General features: G+C 43.9%; 1 protein-coding gene across 1 annotated transcript in view; it reads left to right on the top strand.

Annotated features, from left to right (window-relative positions):
- TRUB1 (TruB pseudouridine synthase family member 1) overlaps positions 1-16,155 on the top strand; it is a 39,339-nt gene that overhangs the window by 7,326 nt on the left and 15,858 nt on the right. The window contains exons 4-6 of the mRNA XM_040361536.1: positions 3,253-3,334; positions 10,458-10,530; positions 13,178-13,317. Coding sequence (XP_040217470.1) covers positions 3,253-3,334; positions 10,458-10,530; positions 13,178-13,317 — 295 coding nt within the window. The remainder of the gene's footprint in view (positions 1-3,252; positions 3,335-10,457; positions 10,531-13,177; positions 13,318-16,155) is intronic.

The following is a 16,155-nucleotide window of genomic DNA, read 5'->3' as shown; positions in this document are numbered from 1 at the left end:
GTTCACTTTCATGGCAAAGAGGGACTTTGCAATTCATCTGATCACTCTTCATAACATTCTGACGCAATAGGAAATTACCATCATAAAAACTGAGGCAGCAGACTTTGTGAAAATTAATATTTGTCATTCTGAAAACTGTTGGCCATGGCTGTACATATGCAGACTCAGCTTCCTGCTTTAGTAATGCTGCACAGTGAATGTGACTTGCAGATCCTCTTATCTCAATGCAAATCTACCAGACAGGGTCTGTCTAATCCAGGGCTCGACAAATCCCGGCGCCAGGTCGCCATGGCGACTAGAAATTGTGTCCTGGCGACTTGGCTTGGAAGGTGGGCAAAAAAAAAAATCTTTTCTTGTGTGTGAGCTGGCGCCATCTGGTGGTGAGCCGTTGGTATTACAAGTTAAACAGCAATTCTAATGTCATTTTTCACTATTTTCACTGCCATCTTCTTCCCTCTAATTAGAACCCCAAACATTATATATATTTTTTATCCTAACACCCTAGAGAATAAAATGGTGATCGTTGCAATACTTTCTGTCACGCCGTATTTGTGCAGCGGTCTTACAAGCGCACTTTTTTGGGAAAAAATTACACTTTTTTTAATTAAAAAGCAGTAAAGTTATCCCCATTTTTTTTTTTTTTTTTTAATATTATGAAAGATAATGTTACGCCGAGTAAATTTATGCCCAACATGTCACGCTTCAAAATTGCGTCCGCTCGTGGAATGCCGACAAACTTTTACCCTTTAAAATCTCCATAGGCGACGTTTAAAAATTCTACAGGTTGCATGTTTTGAGTTACAGAGGAGGTCTAGGGCTAGAATTATTGCTCTCGCTCTACCAATCGCGGCGATACCTCACATGTGTGGTTTGAACACCGTTTACATATGCGGGCGCTGCTCACGTATGTGTTCGCTTCTGCGCGCAAGCTCGTCGGGACGGGGTGCGTTTTCTGGCTCCTAACTTTTTTAGCTGGTTCCTAGATTCCAAGCAAATTTGTCAAACCCTGGTCTAATCGGCAATAGACTCTCTGCAGTCTCTAACCACGAGAAACACTCACAATGTTCTTGATGGACAGAGATTATTTTCCCAGGCTTTAGGTTGCATAAAAGAGCTTGAGTTTATTTTTTTTATGGCAAACAAGAGGGACTTTGTATCCAAATATAATAATGTGATTTAGAAGTGCAGACATGTGATGTGTGAATTTTTTTGACCGCTCCACTTGAAGTGAGAATATCAGTTTATTCCGATTACAGTTCTGGACGGAGCAGCTGCTGCATCTGAAAGGATTGAGCTCCCGGGCAGTCTTTCATCTTTTCCTGTTTTCCATAATCCTCTCCCGTACTTTGTAAAATCCTTTTTGGTTGCCCACAGATGAAAGGTGGCGGTTGCCAGGCTTCTTGTTGATTTTCCTCCAGCGATGCGCTAATGTCGCTGGTAACAGAAAATGCATTACAGGGCAGGTGACATAAGCAGCAGGCTATGGCATGGTGACTTGGGGGATTTGTTTGTTAATCATCTTGCATGCCGTGCAGAGCTGTGCAGGTAAACTTCTGTCCTCTGCTGGCTCTTCTAGTTTTCTGGTCCTGGAAGTAACGGCACAGGTCATGCATCAGGCTTGGAATGCATATTCCCAGAATGCAGTGCAGGCACCAAGGTACTTACTATATATCCACTATTAAAGTGGAGCTATAGAGAAGAAAAGCCTATAGCACCAGACAGTATCTGTGCTTCTTTAACCTCTTGCCAACTGAGTAACCTATACACTCACCGGAAACTTTCTTGGGTACAGCTTGCCAGTTCTGGGTTGGACCCCCTTTTGCCTTCAGAACTGCCTTCATTTTTCATGGCTTAGATTTAACAAGGTGTTGGAAACATTCCTTAAAGGTTTTGCTCCATAGTGACATGATAGCATCACGCAGTTGCTGCAGATTTGTCGGCTGCACATCCATGATGTGAATCTCCCATTCCACCAAATCCCAAAGGTGCTCTATTGGATGAGATGTGGTGACTGTGGAGGCCATTGGAGTCCAGTGACCTCATTGTCATGTCCAAGAAACCAGTGGTGAGATGATTGGAGATTTGTGACATGGTGCATTATCCTGCTGGAAGGAGCCATCAGAAGATGGGGACACTGTAGTCATAAAGGGATGGACATGGTCAGCAACAATACTCAGGTAGGCTGTGGTGTTTAAACGATGCTCAATTGGTACTAAGGGGCCCAAAGTGTGCCAAGAAAATACCCCTACACCAGCCTGAACCGATGATACAAGGCAGAATGGATCCTTTCTTTTATGTTGTTTATGCCAAATTCTGACCCGACCATCTGAATGTCGGAGCTAAATTTCGAGACTTGTCAGACCAGGGAATGTTTTTCCAATCTTCTATTGTCCAATTTTGGTGATTTTTAGCCTCAGTTTCCTGTTCTTAGCTGACAGGAGTGGCATTCGGTGAGGTCTATTGCTGCTGTAGCCCATCTGCTTCAAGGTTTGATGTGTTCTGCGGTCAGAGGTGGTATTCTGCCTACCTTGGATGTAATAAGTTGTTATTTGAGTTACTTTTTGCCTTTCTATCATCTCAAACTAGTCTGCCCATTCTTCTCTGACATCAAGGTATTTTCTGCCGCTCACTGGATATTTTCTATTTTTCTGAGCATTCTCTGTCTACCCGAGAGATGGTTGTGTGAAAAATCTGGTTCAAACAAAAAAATTAAAATTATCATACAATCCCATATACCCAATTCTATACCCACAGTTGATCCAGAGGAAGGCAAAAAAACCCAGCAGAGCATGATCCAATTTGCTCCAGCAGGGGGAAAAATTCCTTCCTGATCCCCCGAGAGGCAATCGGATTTTTCTCTAGAGCAAGCAGTTTTTGAAACACTTAAGTGATTTTAGACGTGGCATGATTGTTGGTGCCAAACATGCTGGTTTTATTTATGGAAGCTGGGCGATAGTTGGTTATGATTTTAATGATATTTTGTAACAATTTCCCAATAGATGTAGTGACCGCCATTATCCTGATGACTCTTGTGTAACGCACATGTGTGGCGGCAAAGACTTGGGCTTTAATGCTGCCTACATGCTGCACAGATTCATCGCTGGGTGGCCACATATTTGGCAGATCTGTTTGTGACCGTGCTTGGCCTTCCTCACTTCTACCTGAATGTTACTGAAATTTAGCTGCTGTTGTGCTATATTTAGTATTTTGTTTATTTTTTTTCTCTCCTTTTTTCCACTTTTTACTTTACAGAAATACACTGTGATTGGTGAGCTGGGAAAGGAAACTGACACTCTGGATGCATCTGGGGCCGTGACAGAAAATAAACCTTATGGTATGGGCTGCACGTTTAAAGTAGATCGCTAAAATCACACACTATCTTTAACATGCTATTGTTATTTCAAAAGGGGTGTGTGTGTGTTTTTATTTTTTTTATCAACTCTTAAGTAAAATAATAATTACTGGTCTGCCTCGAAGGTCCATTTTTAGTCACTTTCTGTTATAGGGTGTTAACCGTCTATCTTTGTCTGCCAGTTCCTCTTTTGTGTTGTCTCCCCTTTCACACACAAAAAAAGACGAAGTGCATTGTTCAGTCCAGAAATAGTTTATTTTAGGGCTGTTACTGATCAAAATTTTTGTGTTCGATGAATCGCTTTTTTTTTTTTTTTATCGACTAATTTCGATTAATTATAAGGCACATACAGATCCAACTACTTTTAGCTGATCTCCTTGCAGGCTGATTCCCAGTGCAGCTACCAACCACTGGAAAAATGGATAGCAGGATACAAAAAACACACAAAGGCAGCGCTTGATGGGAATAGCATTAAAACTTTTATAGTCTTCAAGTAGGTAACAAAATAAATATTGCACTGGAGATAAAATCGATGTAGCTACATAAACTGTAAAAATGGTGCGAGTAATACCAATTAGTAACAAAAGCAGTCATAAAAACATGTAGCTAATTATGATACTGGTATAAAAATGTGTACAACGATGCCACTGCTGAATCCAGATGAGGAGAGGTTAACATCAGTCCGTCGGCATGTAGATGTCCCATGAAGGTAACTATCACAACTCCCAGTGGATGGCTGTAGAATCTCAGGTTGATAGAGGGAAGTGTAACAGCCCTTGCGTGTGGCAGATAGTGAGGTCCCGCCGACATGCAGATATAAAGGCACAGCACAGGAGCCCTTTAGATGGACACGGCAAGCCCCGCCAGTGGCCGTGACGTCACCGGAACTCCCTGAAGCCGGCGGAGAGCTGAGTACAAATCAAAATAATTTTGATCGATCAAAAAAATTAAAGATTAATTGATGAATTAATTAATTTCCACAGCCCTAGTTTATTTTTATTCACTGCTCAGTTTTCATTATTAAAAAAAAAAAAAAAAAAAATGTAAACCCAACATTTCTTATTCCTGATATGTGCCTCTTGTACCATGTTCTTGTATGAGAATGTATCCTGTTCTATTTGTATTGCTTCCTCCTTATGTGAAATCACCGGTGCCCCTGCCAGTCCTTCTGCTTTCTTATTAAAAACTGACCACACCAAGCAGGAAAACACACAGTGGTCTAGATGTGCTGGGAACTCAGCCTGCTCTCTTCTAATGTTTAGACTTGTCCTGACCCCCCTTGCACTGGGAAGATCAGTGTATGCTGTTTCTCCTCTCCCAGCGTATATGCAGCTGAGAACCGAGGGAATGTGATCACTTGTTAAATAAAATAAACGTCTTTTTATATATATATATTTATATATATATATATATATATATATATATATATATATATATATATATATATCGGCAACAGTTTACGCAGAACTTTACAATGTAGAGGGGGGACAGCACAATTACAGTACAGTTCAATACAGAATGGTCCTGCTTGTACAGTTTACACTCTTAGGCTCCATTCACACCTAGGCGTTTTGTCGCCTGTAGGGCGACGCCATTGCAGCCTGAAATACGCTGGAGGGGTGATTTAACATTGTCGGCTATGGAGATGGTTCACATCTCCACGCCGTACGCCTGAAGCTCAAAACAAGTCCCGGACCCTTTTTTCAGGCGGCTTTCGGCGTTCGGCATAGCCGACAATGTTAATCCCCCCTTCGGCGTATGTTTTTAGGCTTAAAAGATGCCGCGTTTTATCGCGGGACAAAACGCCGCAATTTATTGCGGTAAAATACGTCGCGTTCAGGTGTGAATGCAGCCTAAAGGGAGGTGGTGGTGGTATTTATTACATACATACATACATATATATTATACATACATAAATGGTTTGCCTTTCATTTTCTATTTTTCACAACTTTGCACTGTAGCTTTACCGCTACAATGCGGACTGGCTGCGCATAATCGTGTGTGTATTATACCGCTCCTTCGCCGCTCCAAAGATGCAGCTAGCATGACTTTTGGAGCGGTCCTGCTAGCGCACCGCTTTAGTGTGAAAGCCTTCGGGCTTTCACACTGAAGACTGCAGGGCAGGATTTTTTTCAGACGTTATTTAGGCGCTATTTTTAGCGCTAAAACGCTTGAAAAACTCCTTGCTGTGAAAGGGGCCTTAAAGTAGTGCAGTGCCGAAAAGCAAAAATGGTCTGGTCATCAGGGGGAGTAAATTTTCCAGAGCTGAAGTGGTTAAACTGATCGGGTTGCTTTACAAGGTGTGAGGGTTTACAGTCATTTTTACCTATGTGCATATGTACAAAGGTATGAGACCTTCTGTGTGCAGCACGTCCCCGTCCCCCCCCCCGCCCCCAAAATCCAGCAATGTTCACAGTAGCCTGGGACTCTCCTTCCTCATTAGCTGAGACAGCATCAGGAGCCCGTTTGCTCCCACTGCTGTCAATCGCAGCCAGCGAGCCAATGAGTAGAGAGCGGGGCCAGGGTTGAGCCGCTACTCTGTTTCTGGATGGATGCATAGAGCAGTGGCTTGGAAGCGATCATGCAGCGGTGCCCCCGGGGCAAGCGCCTTTCTCTGGGGACACTGCTCGAGGGGAAGAAGCCAGGAGCCGATTAGAGCTGCTCTGTGCAAAACCATTGCATAGAGCAGGTAAATGTAACACGTTTGTTTATGTTTATTTTTTTTAAACGGCTTTAATACCACTATTGGTGGCCCAGAGCGTGAAATATCCCGACAGAAATTGTGTGGGGAATTTTCAGGGAAAAAAGTTGCAACAAATGATCCATTACATCTTATCTATTACATCGCAGTGACCCAAGTTTAGAAGGAGTCTTGAACCATCTACCACTTGGCACACTGATGTGTTTATTCTCTCCGTAGAAAGTGTATGCAATCATTTCAATTATATGTCACCAAAATTCCAACATTTGCGAGAAATGTTGGAGATAGGATTTTTTTTTTATATTTTTGGCACACTTGTTGCATTCCACAGGAACATACATTGTGCGTCATTGTTTCGTGGCTAGTAAAAATTGTTGCAGTCTGCCCTATTTTGATGTTTTCAGGCCCTTGACAGCTGAGAACTCCAGCGATTGTCATATGGGAAGCACACAGCAGTTCTGGAGATGTTGCATCCGGAGACAGCAGGGGGCGCCATAGTAGGAATGAATGTTGTGTGATGCACTTCATTACATCATTGTTTCCCAACCTCAATCCTCAAGTACTCCTAATAGGCCATGTTTTGGGAATTTCCCTTAGATAAATTAGCTGTCATAAATTCCAAGCAATGACTTTTATTTAAAGTGCCTGTAGAAGGGGGAAGAAAATCCTGAAATCAGGCTTTGTTTAGGGATATTTGAGGACTTGCGTTTGGAATCGCTGCATTGCATGGGAAGGTTACAGTGGTGGGCAACCTCTGGCTGATGTGTTTTTTTACATAAAATACATCTAAACTCAATCACTGAAATATAGGGCCATATTCTCAAATAATTTACGCAGGCGTATCAGCAGATACGCCTACGTAAGTCCGATCCTATGTTTAAGTGTATTCTCAAAATGAGATACACTTAAACATGCCTAAGATACGACGGCCTGCGCCGTTGTATCTTAGGCTGCAATATCTACGCTGACCGCTAGGTGGCAGTCAGCGTTGAATATGCAAATGACTAGTCACGCCGATTCTCTAACCTACGCTTGCCCGCCGTAGTGTTTTAACGTCGTTTCCGTAAGCGATACGCGGCGTAAAGATAAAGATGCCCCCTAGGTGGCGTACTCAATGTTAAGTATGGCCGTCGATCCCGCGTCGAAATTTGAAAATTTAACGTTGTTTGCGTAAGTCGTCCGTGAATGGCCCTGGACGCCATTTACGTTACAGTCAAAACAAATGACGTCCGTGAGACGTCATTTAGCGCAATGCACGTTGGGTAATTTACCCGACGGAGCATGCGCATTACGATCGGCGCGGGAGCGCGCCTAATTTAAATGATCCACGCCCCCTACCAGGATCATTTGAATTAGGAGGGCTTGCGCGGGTGGATTTTACGCGACGCCGCCGCAAGTTTACAGGTAAGTGGTTTGGGAATCAGGCACTTGCCACTTAAACTTGCGGAGGCGTAACGTAAAGGACATACGTTCCGCCGCCTCAGATCTATAAGAATATGCCCCAGAATCTTTAATCACTTGACCTCCGGAAGTATTACCCCCCCCCCCCCCCCCCTTCATGACCAGTAAGTTATTTGCAATATGGCATTGTGTTACTTTAACTGACAATTGTGCGGTCATGCAACCCTGTACATAAATTTAATTAAAAAAAAATCCCCATAGATGGAGCTTTTTTTTTAATGGTATTTGATTACCACTGGGGTTCATTTTGCGCTATAAACCAAAAAAAAATCTGACAATTTTTTTGAAAAAAATAATTATTTTTTGCTTTCTGCTATAAAACCTATCCGATTAAAAAAAATAATAATCATGGGCTAGATTCGGCATTGATTTACGCCGGCGTATCTATAGATACGCCGCGTAAATTCAAAGCTGCGCCGGCGTATCTTCTTTCTGTATTCAGAAAGCAAGATACGCCGACATTAGCCTAAGATCCGACTGGCGTAAGTCTCTTACACCGTCGTATCTTGGGGTGCATATTTACGCTGGCCGCTAGGTGGCGCTTCCGTTGTTTTCGGCGTAGAATATGCAAATGACCTAGATACGCAGATTCATAAATTTACATACGCCTGGCGCTATTTTTTTACGTCGTTTACGTTGGGCTTGTTTGGCGTAAGGTTGCTCCTGCTATTATGAGGCGTACGCAATGTTAAGTATGGACGTCGTTCCCGCGTTGAATTTTGAATTTTTTACGTCGTTTGCGTAAGTCGTTCGCGAATAGGGCTGGACGTAATTTACGTTCACGTCTAAACCAATGACGTCCTTGCGGCTTACTTTGGAGCAATGCACACTGGGAAATTCAACGGACGGCGCATGCGCCGTTCGGGAAAAACGTCAATCACGTCGGGTCACCAAGAATTAACCTAAAACACGGCCCCTCATCCTCATTTGAATTACGTGCGCTTACACCGGCCCCATTTACGATACGTCGCCGTAACTTAGGAGGCAAGTGCTTTGTGAATACAACACTTGCCTCTCTGACTTACGGCGGCGTAGCGTAAATACGATACGCTGCGCCGCTGTAATAATGCACGCCCCTACCTGAATCTAAATTTAGGCCAGTATTTATTCTGCTACATATTTTTGGTAAAAATCCAAATAAGCATACAGTATATTGATTTGCACAAAAGTTTTATAGCGTCTACAAACTATGGGGTGTATATACTGGATTACATTTTTATTTTTATTTTTTTATATTTGTAATGGTGCCGATCAGCGGCTTATAGCAATATTTTGGTGGATAGTCTCCCACTTTTGACACTTTGTGAGAACCAGTGACACTAATACAGTGATCAGTGCTAAAAATATGCACTGTCACTTGGCCTAACTTCCAAGTGATCGCTCGGAAGTGGGGATGGGTACCTGTCAAAAACAGGTACCCGCTCCCCCCGAAAGGTGCCCAATGTGACACTGAAGTGTCCACTTTTGGGGGGACTCTGCTTTAACATGTTCACATTTTAGGTTTTTTTTTTTTCTTTCCATGTTTTTACATTTCAATCTTGATAGGGTCCATGTTCAGGGTCCTCCCTGTTATGCAGTGACTCTTGTCAGTGTTTCGGTATGGTCACCCTGCCTCACGGGCTTCCCATTATGACTATAGGTGGCCATGCTGCCCCACAGTACACGGGCATGGTCTGTTGTCACCATCTATTGGAAAACCTGTCCTGAGAAATGCCATGCAGCCATCGCTGGAGTGTATGTACACAGGAAGTGGCTGCAATAAGGTTACAGAAGATCAGCAGCACTGAGATGTAACAAAGGATAGGAAAAAAAAAAGCAAAGAAAAGGATTTTATGGAAAAATACATTCCGTGGTTGAGACTCCTCTAGGTCTGGGTTTACTTTAATACATAGTGGGCCATATTCTGAGTAAAGTTACGATGGAGTATCTCAGGATACTCCATCGTATCTCTCTTTTTTGGCCCGGGTATCTATGCGAGTGATTCTTGGAATCATTTTCGCATAGATACGCTGAAGATCCGACATGTGTAAGTCACTTACACTGTCGGATCTTAAATGTAATTACTCCGCCGGGCGCTAGGTGGCGTTTACGTTCAGGTCTCATTTGTTTATGCAAATGAGCCTGATACGCCGATTCCCGAACTAATTTGCAGTGCGTAACCGTCGTAGGCGTAAGGTTACCCCTGCTATATGAGGGGTAACCTTACGCCATTCCCACGTAGGCCATGTTAAGTATGGAGTCGGGTCCGCGTCGTGTTTTCCCGTCGGGTACGTCGTTTTAATAAGTCGTTCTTCAATACGACTTTACGTCAATGACGCACACGTCGGCGTCATTGACGTTTTACGCCGAGAACTGGAGCATGCGCACTGGGCTATTTTATGCCCGGCGCATGCGCAGTTCGTTAGAATCGAGGGCGTGCTTAATTTAAATAGAAGCCGCCCCCTTGGATTTACGCGTGGATACGCCGGGCCAAATACACTACGCCGCCCCAAACTACGGAGCAAGTGTTTGGGGAGTGTAAATGGCTTACGCGCCGCCCGCCTACTTTCTTCAAGAATATGGCCCAGTGTGTGTACGTTCCATTATATTGGTGGTAGGACTGGACACCACTAAAGAAATGTGCCGCCTGGGTGTGAATTCCCATTCCTAGTTACTTATAGAAGTGTCTTTGTTGTAGTAATAGAAAGAAAGTGGCAGCTGCTGAATCCCATTTACAGTATAACCGGCAGAGGAAAGTTGTTGGGGGCAATTCACCGCAAATGAGCAGTTCAGAAATTTCCCATCTCTCCTTCCAGCTAGACAACGCTGATAAGTCGCCGAATCGCTAAAATGTTCAGTGAGAACGCTGGATGAGCTGCGCTGTGTCCTGCACAATGAATCCACCCCCCCCCTTTCTCTGTGTCTATATACAAGTTTGGTAATTGTTGTGTTTTCTCCCTGCAGATCACATCACTAGAGAGGACCTGGAGAAGACAATGAAGACCTTTACAGGAAACATCATGCAGGTCCCTCCGATGTATGTGTAGCTATATTCGTGTAACTGTTAATACTCAGGCTTAAAGAATATGTAAACCCAACATTTCATATTCCTGATATTTGCCTGCTGTACCATGTACGAAAAATTATCCCATTTTGTTGTATTGCTTTCTTTATGTGAAATTCTTGCTGTTGCTGCCAGTCCCTCTGCTTTAAAAAAAACTGACCACACTAGGCAATGAGAGCGTAGTGGTCTGTTTTATAACTGTGCTGGGATCTCCGCCTGTTTTCCAACGATTAGACTTGCTCTATCGTTTCTTGCACAGACATTCACTGGGAAGACCGGTGTGTTGCTGTTTCTCCTCCCCCAGCTCCCTAAAATCTCTACTTTTACATTAATCAATAAATTAAGTCCTGCTAGGTGAATTCAGGCGGGTCCCTTTTTCCGGTATAGCTATGTAAAACATAAAAAATAAGTGCCTATACCAGGGGTGTCAAACTCAATTTCATGGGGGGCCGCATCAGCATTATGACTGCCCTCAAAAGGGCCGGTTGTATCTGTAAGATTAGATGTCCAGCGCATCCCCTCCCCTTACATTAGATGTCAAGAGCCACCCCACCATCAGAAGTTGTGTCCCCCACTCTCCCTTACATCACAGTGCACCCCCTTTCCTTATGCTGCTGCTGGGAAGAAGCTGAATGCATTGCTTGAAAGCAGAAAGTAAGGGTCTGGAGGAGGACCAGAGGAGGGCTGGAGCTCTCCGGATTCGGCCCGCGGGCCTTGTGTTTGCCACCTATGGCCTGTACTGTTTAAAATCCAGTAATACACTGTCTGACCCTGCTCTACGCATGCTCAGTTGCTATGTTCTTTTAGGCACTGCTAAGTTTGTAGAGGCCGATCTGCTGACAGCCTTAAGGCAGAATTAACCCCCCCCCCCCCCATCCTTTTACAGCCAAGGACACCAGCCAGGTGATGGTTTGACAGTTCAGTTGAGGACAAATGTGACAGTTGGCAATCCCGGCATTCCAGGAATGTATCTGTTTTTTTAAATTGTTAAATCGAGGGTTTTAGTTCTGCTTTATGATTAAGGCCCCTTTCACATTGAGGCGTTTTTTTATGCGGTACAGCGCTAAAAATAGCGCTGCTATACTGCATGAAAAAATCATGCCCTGCAGGCTTCAATGTGAAAGCCCGAAGGCTTTCACACTGAAGCGGTGCACTAGCAGGACCGCTCCAAAAGTCCTTCTAGCCGCATCTTTGGAGCGGTGTAGGAGCGGGGTGTTTACCGCTCCTATACCGCGCCTTCCCATTGAAATCAATGGGAAACCGCGGTAATACCGCCCGCAATGCGCCTCTGCAGAGGCGCATTGGGGGTGGTATTAACCCTTTTTCGGCCGCCAGCCGGGGTTAAAACCGCATCGCTAGCGCCCGACTATCGCGGTAAAGACGACGGTATAGCGGCACTAAAAATAGCGCTGCTATACTGTCACCGTACCTCCGCTGCCCAATGTAAAAGGGGCCTTCTGCTCTTCAGGAGCTCTGGGCTTTAGCAAAATGGCCGCCTCCAGCAAGAAGACACAGGAGCCATGCTGGAGGAGTATTACAGCACACACTAATTTGGGTGGCATAATTATTACAGTAATGTGAAATATTCAGTTTGAATGTCGGGTTTTTGTGATGTAAAAAAATTAGACAAAGAAATCATTTCGGAACTATTTCACCTTTTAATGTGATTTTATAAACTGTACAACGAAGTTGAAAAACAAACTTTCAATCTTTTAGGTGGAGGGAAGTACAAATAAAATATGGTAGCACACCCTTCAACTAATACTTTGTTGAAGCATCTTTTGATTTTATTACAGCACTCAGTCTTTTTGTGTATGAGTCTATCAGCATGGCACATCTTGACTTGGCAATATTTGCCCACTCTTCTTTGCAAAAACACTCCAAATCTGTCGATTTGTGAGGGCATTTCCTGTGCACAGCCCTCTTCAGATCACCCCACAGATTTTCAATTGGATTCGGGTCTGGGCTCTGGCTGGGTCATTCCAAAACTTTAATCTTCTTCTGGTGAAGCCATTCCCTTGTTTATTTGTGATGTATGCTTTGGGTCTTTGTCATTCAGTGATTAGGGCCCCGTTTAATACAGATGGGACCGATCAGGTCCACATGTCAGGTTTTTCACACCAACCTGACCATCCATTGCTCTATATGGACATGTGTCTGGCATCCGATCGTGTCTGCTACAAACAGGCAGATGGGTATCTATTCCGCATCCGTCTGGCAGATCGGATGACACTTGGATGGAAATGACAGGCGGTCTATTTCCATCTGACAGCCCATAGAGGAGAGCAGGCTGTGTCCGTGTCTGCTCTGCATCAGCGAAGTGAACACAGACCTATCCTCTACCTGCTCAGCGGAGAGATCCCCCTGCTGAGCAGACAGATCTGGTGGTGGAATTCGCCAGTATGAAAGGGGCATAAAAATGATTTTATTTGCACAGTTTGGTATCCAGGGACTGGTGGCATCGCGTCTGCACCCCAGCTGGGTCAGGACAGTTGAGTCCCCCGTGATTATAGAGTCATGGCAAGTTTGGTCCCCTCTCCATAGCCTAGTTTGGTGATAGCAGGATGCAATGTCAGAGATTTGGAACTTTATTTTATTTCTTTGTTTTTGTTTTTTTAAGTTTCTCTGCTCTGAAGAAGGATGGGAAGAGACTCTCCTGCCTGGTCAGAGAAGGGGCCAAAGTGGAAGAAAAGCCTGCCAGGCCGGTCACTGTCTATGGACTGTCCATAACTGACTTCCAGCCCCCTTTGTTCACACTCGGTAAGATCTCCATCACAGATATCAGAATTATAACTTCCTGTGCTGCACTTAGACCCAGATATTTGCCCTGCTCTTTCCACACTGGGGCATTACACCGGAACAGTAAATAATCGTCTGTTTATAGTCCTGGTGCCCGACCTGCTGCCCAGGGACTGCATGTGGCCCTTATTGTGCAGCCCTCCCTCCCTGTGGATGGTGGTCTGTGTCTTGGTTCTTGCTCAAGCCAGTAAAATATTCTTTAGACTGGCTTCTAGAAGTTAAATGGTTTGGTTTATTTATTTCCCACTTTATTTTAATGATGTAATTTCCTTTTGCCATTTTTTTTTTCTATGGATCTTGCTGAGAGAAATATCAAATGTGCCACGTGTGATTTTTTAAAGGAAGATTTAGGCCTTGTTCACACAGACCTACTTAAGCGTACAGCTGCACAAGGGCAGATGTTCTGTGCATCTTATTGCAGACCGTCCTATTAATGTTGATTGGTATGCACTAGACCAGGGATCCTCAAACTACGGCCCTCCAGCTGTTGTAGAACTACACATCCCATGAGGCATTGTAACACACTGACATTCACAGACATGACTAGGCATGATGGGAATTGTAGTTCCTGAACAACTGGAGGGCCATCGTTTGAAGACCCATGCACTAGACATCCATGATTCTGGCTAAACTGAGAATCACGATTTTTATTTTGAATTTTTTTGCTTGGAACAAAGATCACGATTCTCGTGACGTAACATCTTTCACATTATACAAAAAAATTGGGCTAACTTTACTGTATAGCCTTTTTTCAAAAGAAATTGCGTTTTGCCCACCTCAGCCCCGGACCATATTGCTGGTCAAAAACCAGGCCACTTTTTGCGATTCGGCACTGCGTTGCTTTAACTGACAATTGCGCGGTCGTGCGACGTGGCTCCCAAACAAAATTGGCGTCCTTTTATTTTCCCCCCACAAATAGAGCTTTCTTTTGGTGGTATTTGATCACCTCTGTGGTTTTTGCGCTATAAACAAAAATAGAGCTGTAATATCCCCCAAAAATATATAAAAAAAATGTTTTCCTCAGTTTAGGCCGATACGTATTCTTCTACATATTTCTCGTAAAAAAAAATCGCAATAAGCGTTTATTTGGTTTACGCAAAAGTTATAGCGTTTACAAAATAGGGGATAGTTTTATTGCATTTTTATTAATATTTTTTTTTTTTTACTAGTAATGGCGGCGATCAGCGATTTTTATCGGTACTGCTACATTATGGCGGACACTTTTGACACATTTTTGGGACCATTGGCATTTTTATAGCGATCAGTGCTATAAAAATGCATTGATTACTATAAAAATGCCAATGGCAGGGAAGGGGTTAACACTAGGGGGCGAGGAAGGGGTTAATTATGTTCCCTGGGTGTGTTCTAATTGAAGGGGGTTGGTGGACTCACTAGGGGAAATTACAGATCGCTGTTCATACATTGTATGAACAGACAATCGGGCATTTCTCCTCCTGACAGGACCAGGAGCTGTGTGTTTACACACACGGCTCCCAGTTCTCGATCTGTAACGAGCGATCGCGCTCGCCGGGCATGCGCGTTGGCGTTAGGGGCGAGCAGGGGGCGCGCGTGTGCCCCTATTGGCTGCTCGGCGAGATGACGTAGATATAGGTGATCTCGCCCAGCAGAGCCGACCTGCCGCTGTAAAACTGCGGTGGCTGGTCGGCAAGCAGTTAAAGACCGCTGCACAAATACAGTGTGACATAAAATATTGCAACAACCGCTATTTTATTCTCTAGGGTCTCTGCTAAAAAATATATATAATGTTTGGGGGTTCTAAGTAGTGTGTGTGTGTGTGTGTGTGTGTGGTGTTTTTTGTTTTTTTTTCGCTGTCAGAAGTGAGCAGAGAACTCTGCACTTGTTACATAGAATCTGGAAATGCTGTTTTAAGATCAGCAGGGGAGTAGAATCGTGATTTTGATTAACGAATAATCATGCAGCTCTGGTATGCAGCGAACGCACAGACACAGCCAATTTGACAGCTATGTGGGTGCAGGTGCATGTCCCCGAACACAGACCGTATACCTTCAGGGACACATACCTGCACAGATGTCAGATTGGGGGCAGCTGCTACATCCCAATTGATATAAGTAGGACTGCTTGTACAGGGTTGCGTAGAACACTTGGGCATCCCTGTGGGGGCAAACATGGCCCTTAAATGGGCATACGCTTCAATTGAACCATGTCCATTATCCTCTGCAATTCTTATGTAATGTCTGCAGTCTCTGTCCACCTCGTCGCATGTCTGCCGTCTTCAAAAGCTTTCTGTAGCTTTAGTCCGTAAATATAGTGTGTGGCCCCTTGGTGATGTCAGCGGCAACACTTGAGCCCCTACATCAAGTTGACCACAAATTATTTAAAGCAAGTCCTGTTCTGAGGTTATTGTCACATTTTACCTGAAAATACACTTTTTAATCTGACTCGCACACTTTTGTTTGCCGTTCTGTTTTTTTTTATAAGAGATTTTAACTTTTTTTTTTTTTACCGTATTGCATGTCTGTTGCTGACCAGCACAAAATGTATTTGTTTTGTGTCATTGTTTTCCCCCGTCGCACCTTCCTTATTTCTCATTCAGATGTTTACATGTTCTAAAGGAGAAAGCGAGCCGCAATACAAATCTCTCAGCCGCTGTATACTTTTTATTGATCCACAAGGTAGAGAAGCGAACAAGATCTGGTCTGTCTCGTACCTGGTGGATCGATTAAAAGTATACAGCTGCTGAGAAATTTGTAGTGCGGCTTTTTCCTTTAGTTCATGTGTTACTGAGAAGTTGATTTGGGCCCTATGGAGGCCAAAACC

Source organism: Rana temporaria, chromosome 8 (genome assembly GCF_905171775.1).
Source record: "Rana temporaria chromosome 8, aRanTem1.1, whole genome shotgun sequence".
In the NCBI taxonomy this organism is placed as follows: domain Eukaryota; kingdom Metazoa; phylum Chordata; class Amphibia; order Anura; family Ranidae; genus Rana; species Rana temporaria.
This window is presented reverse-complemented; position numbering and strand designations above follow the sequence as displayed.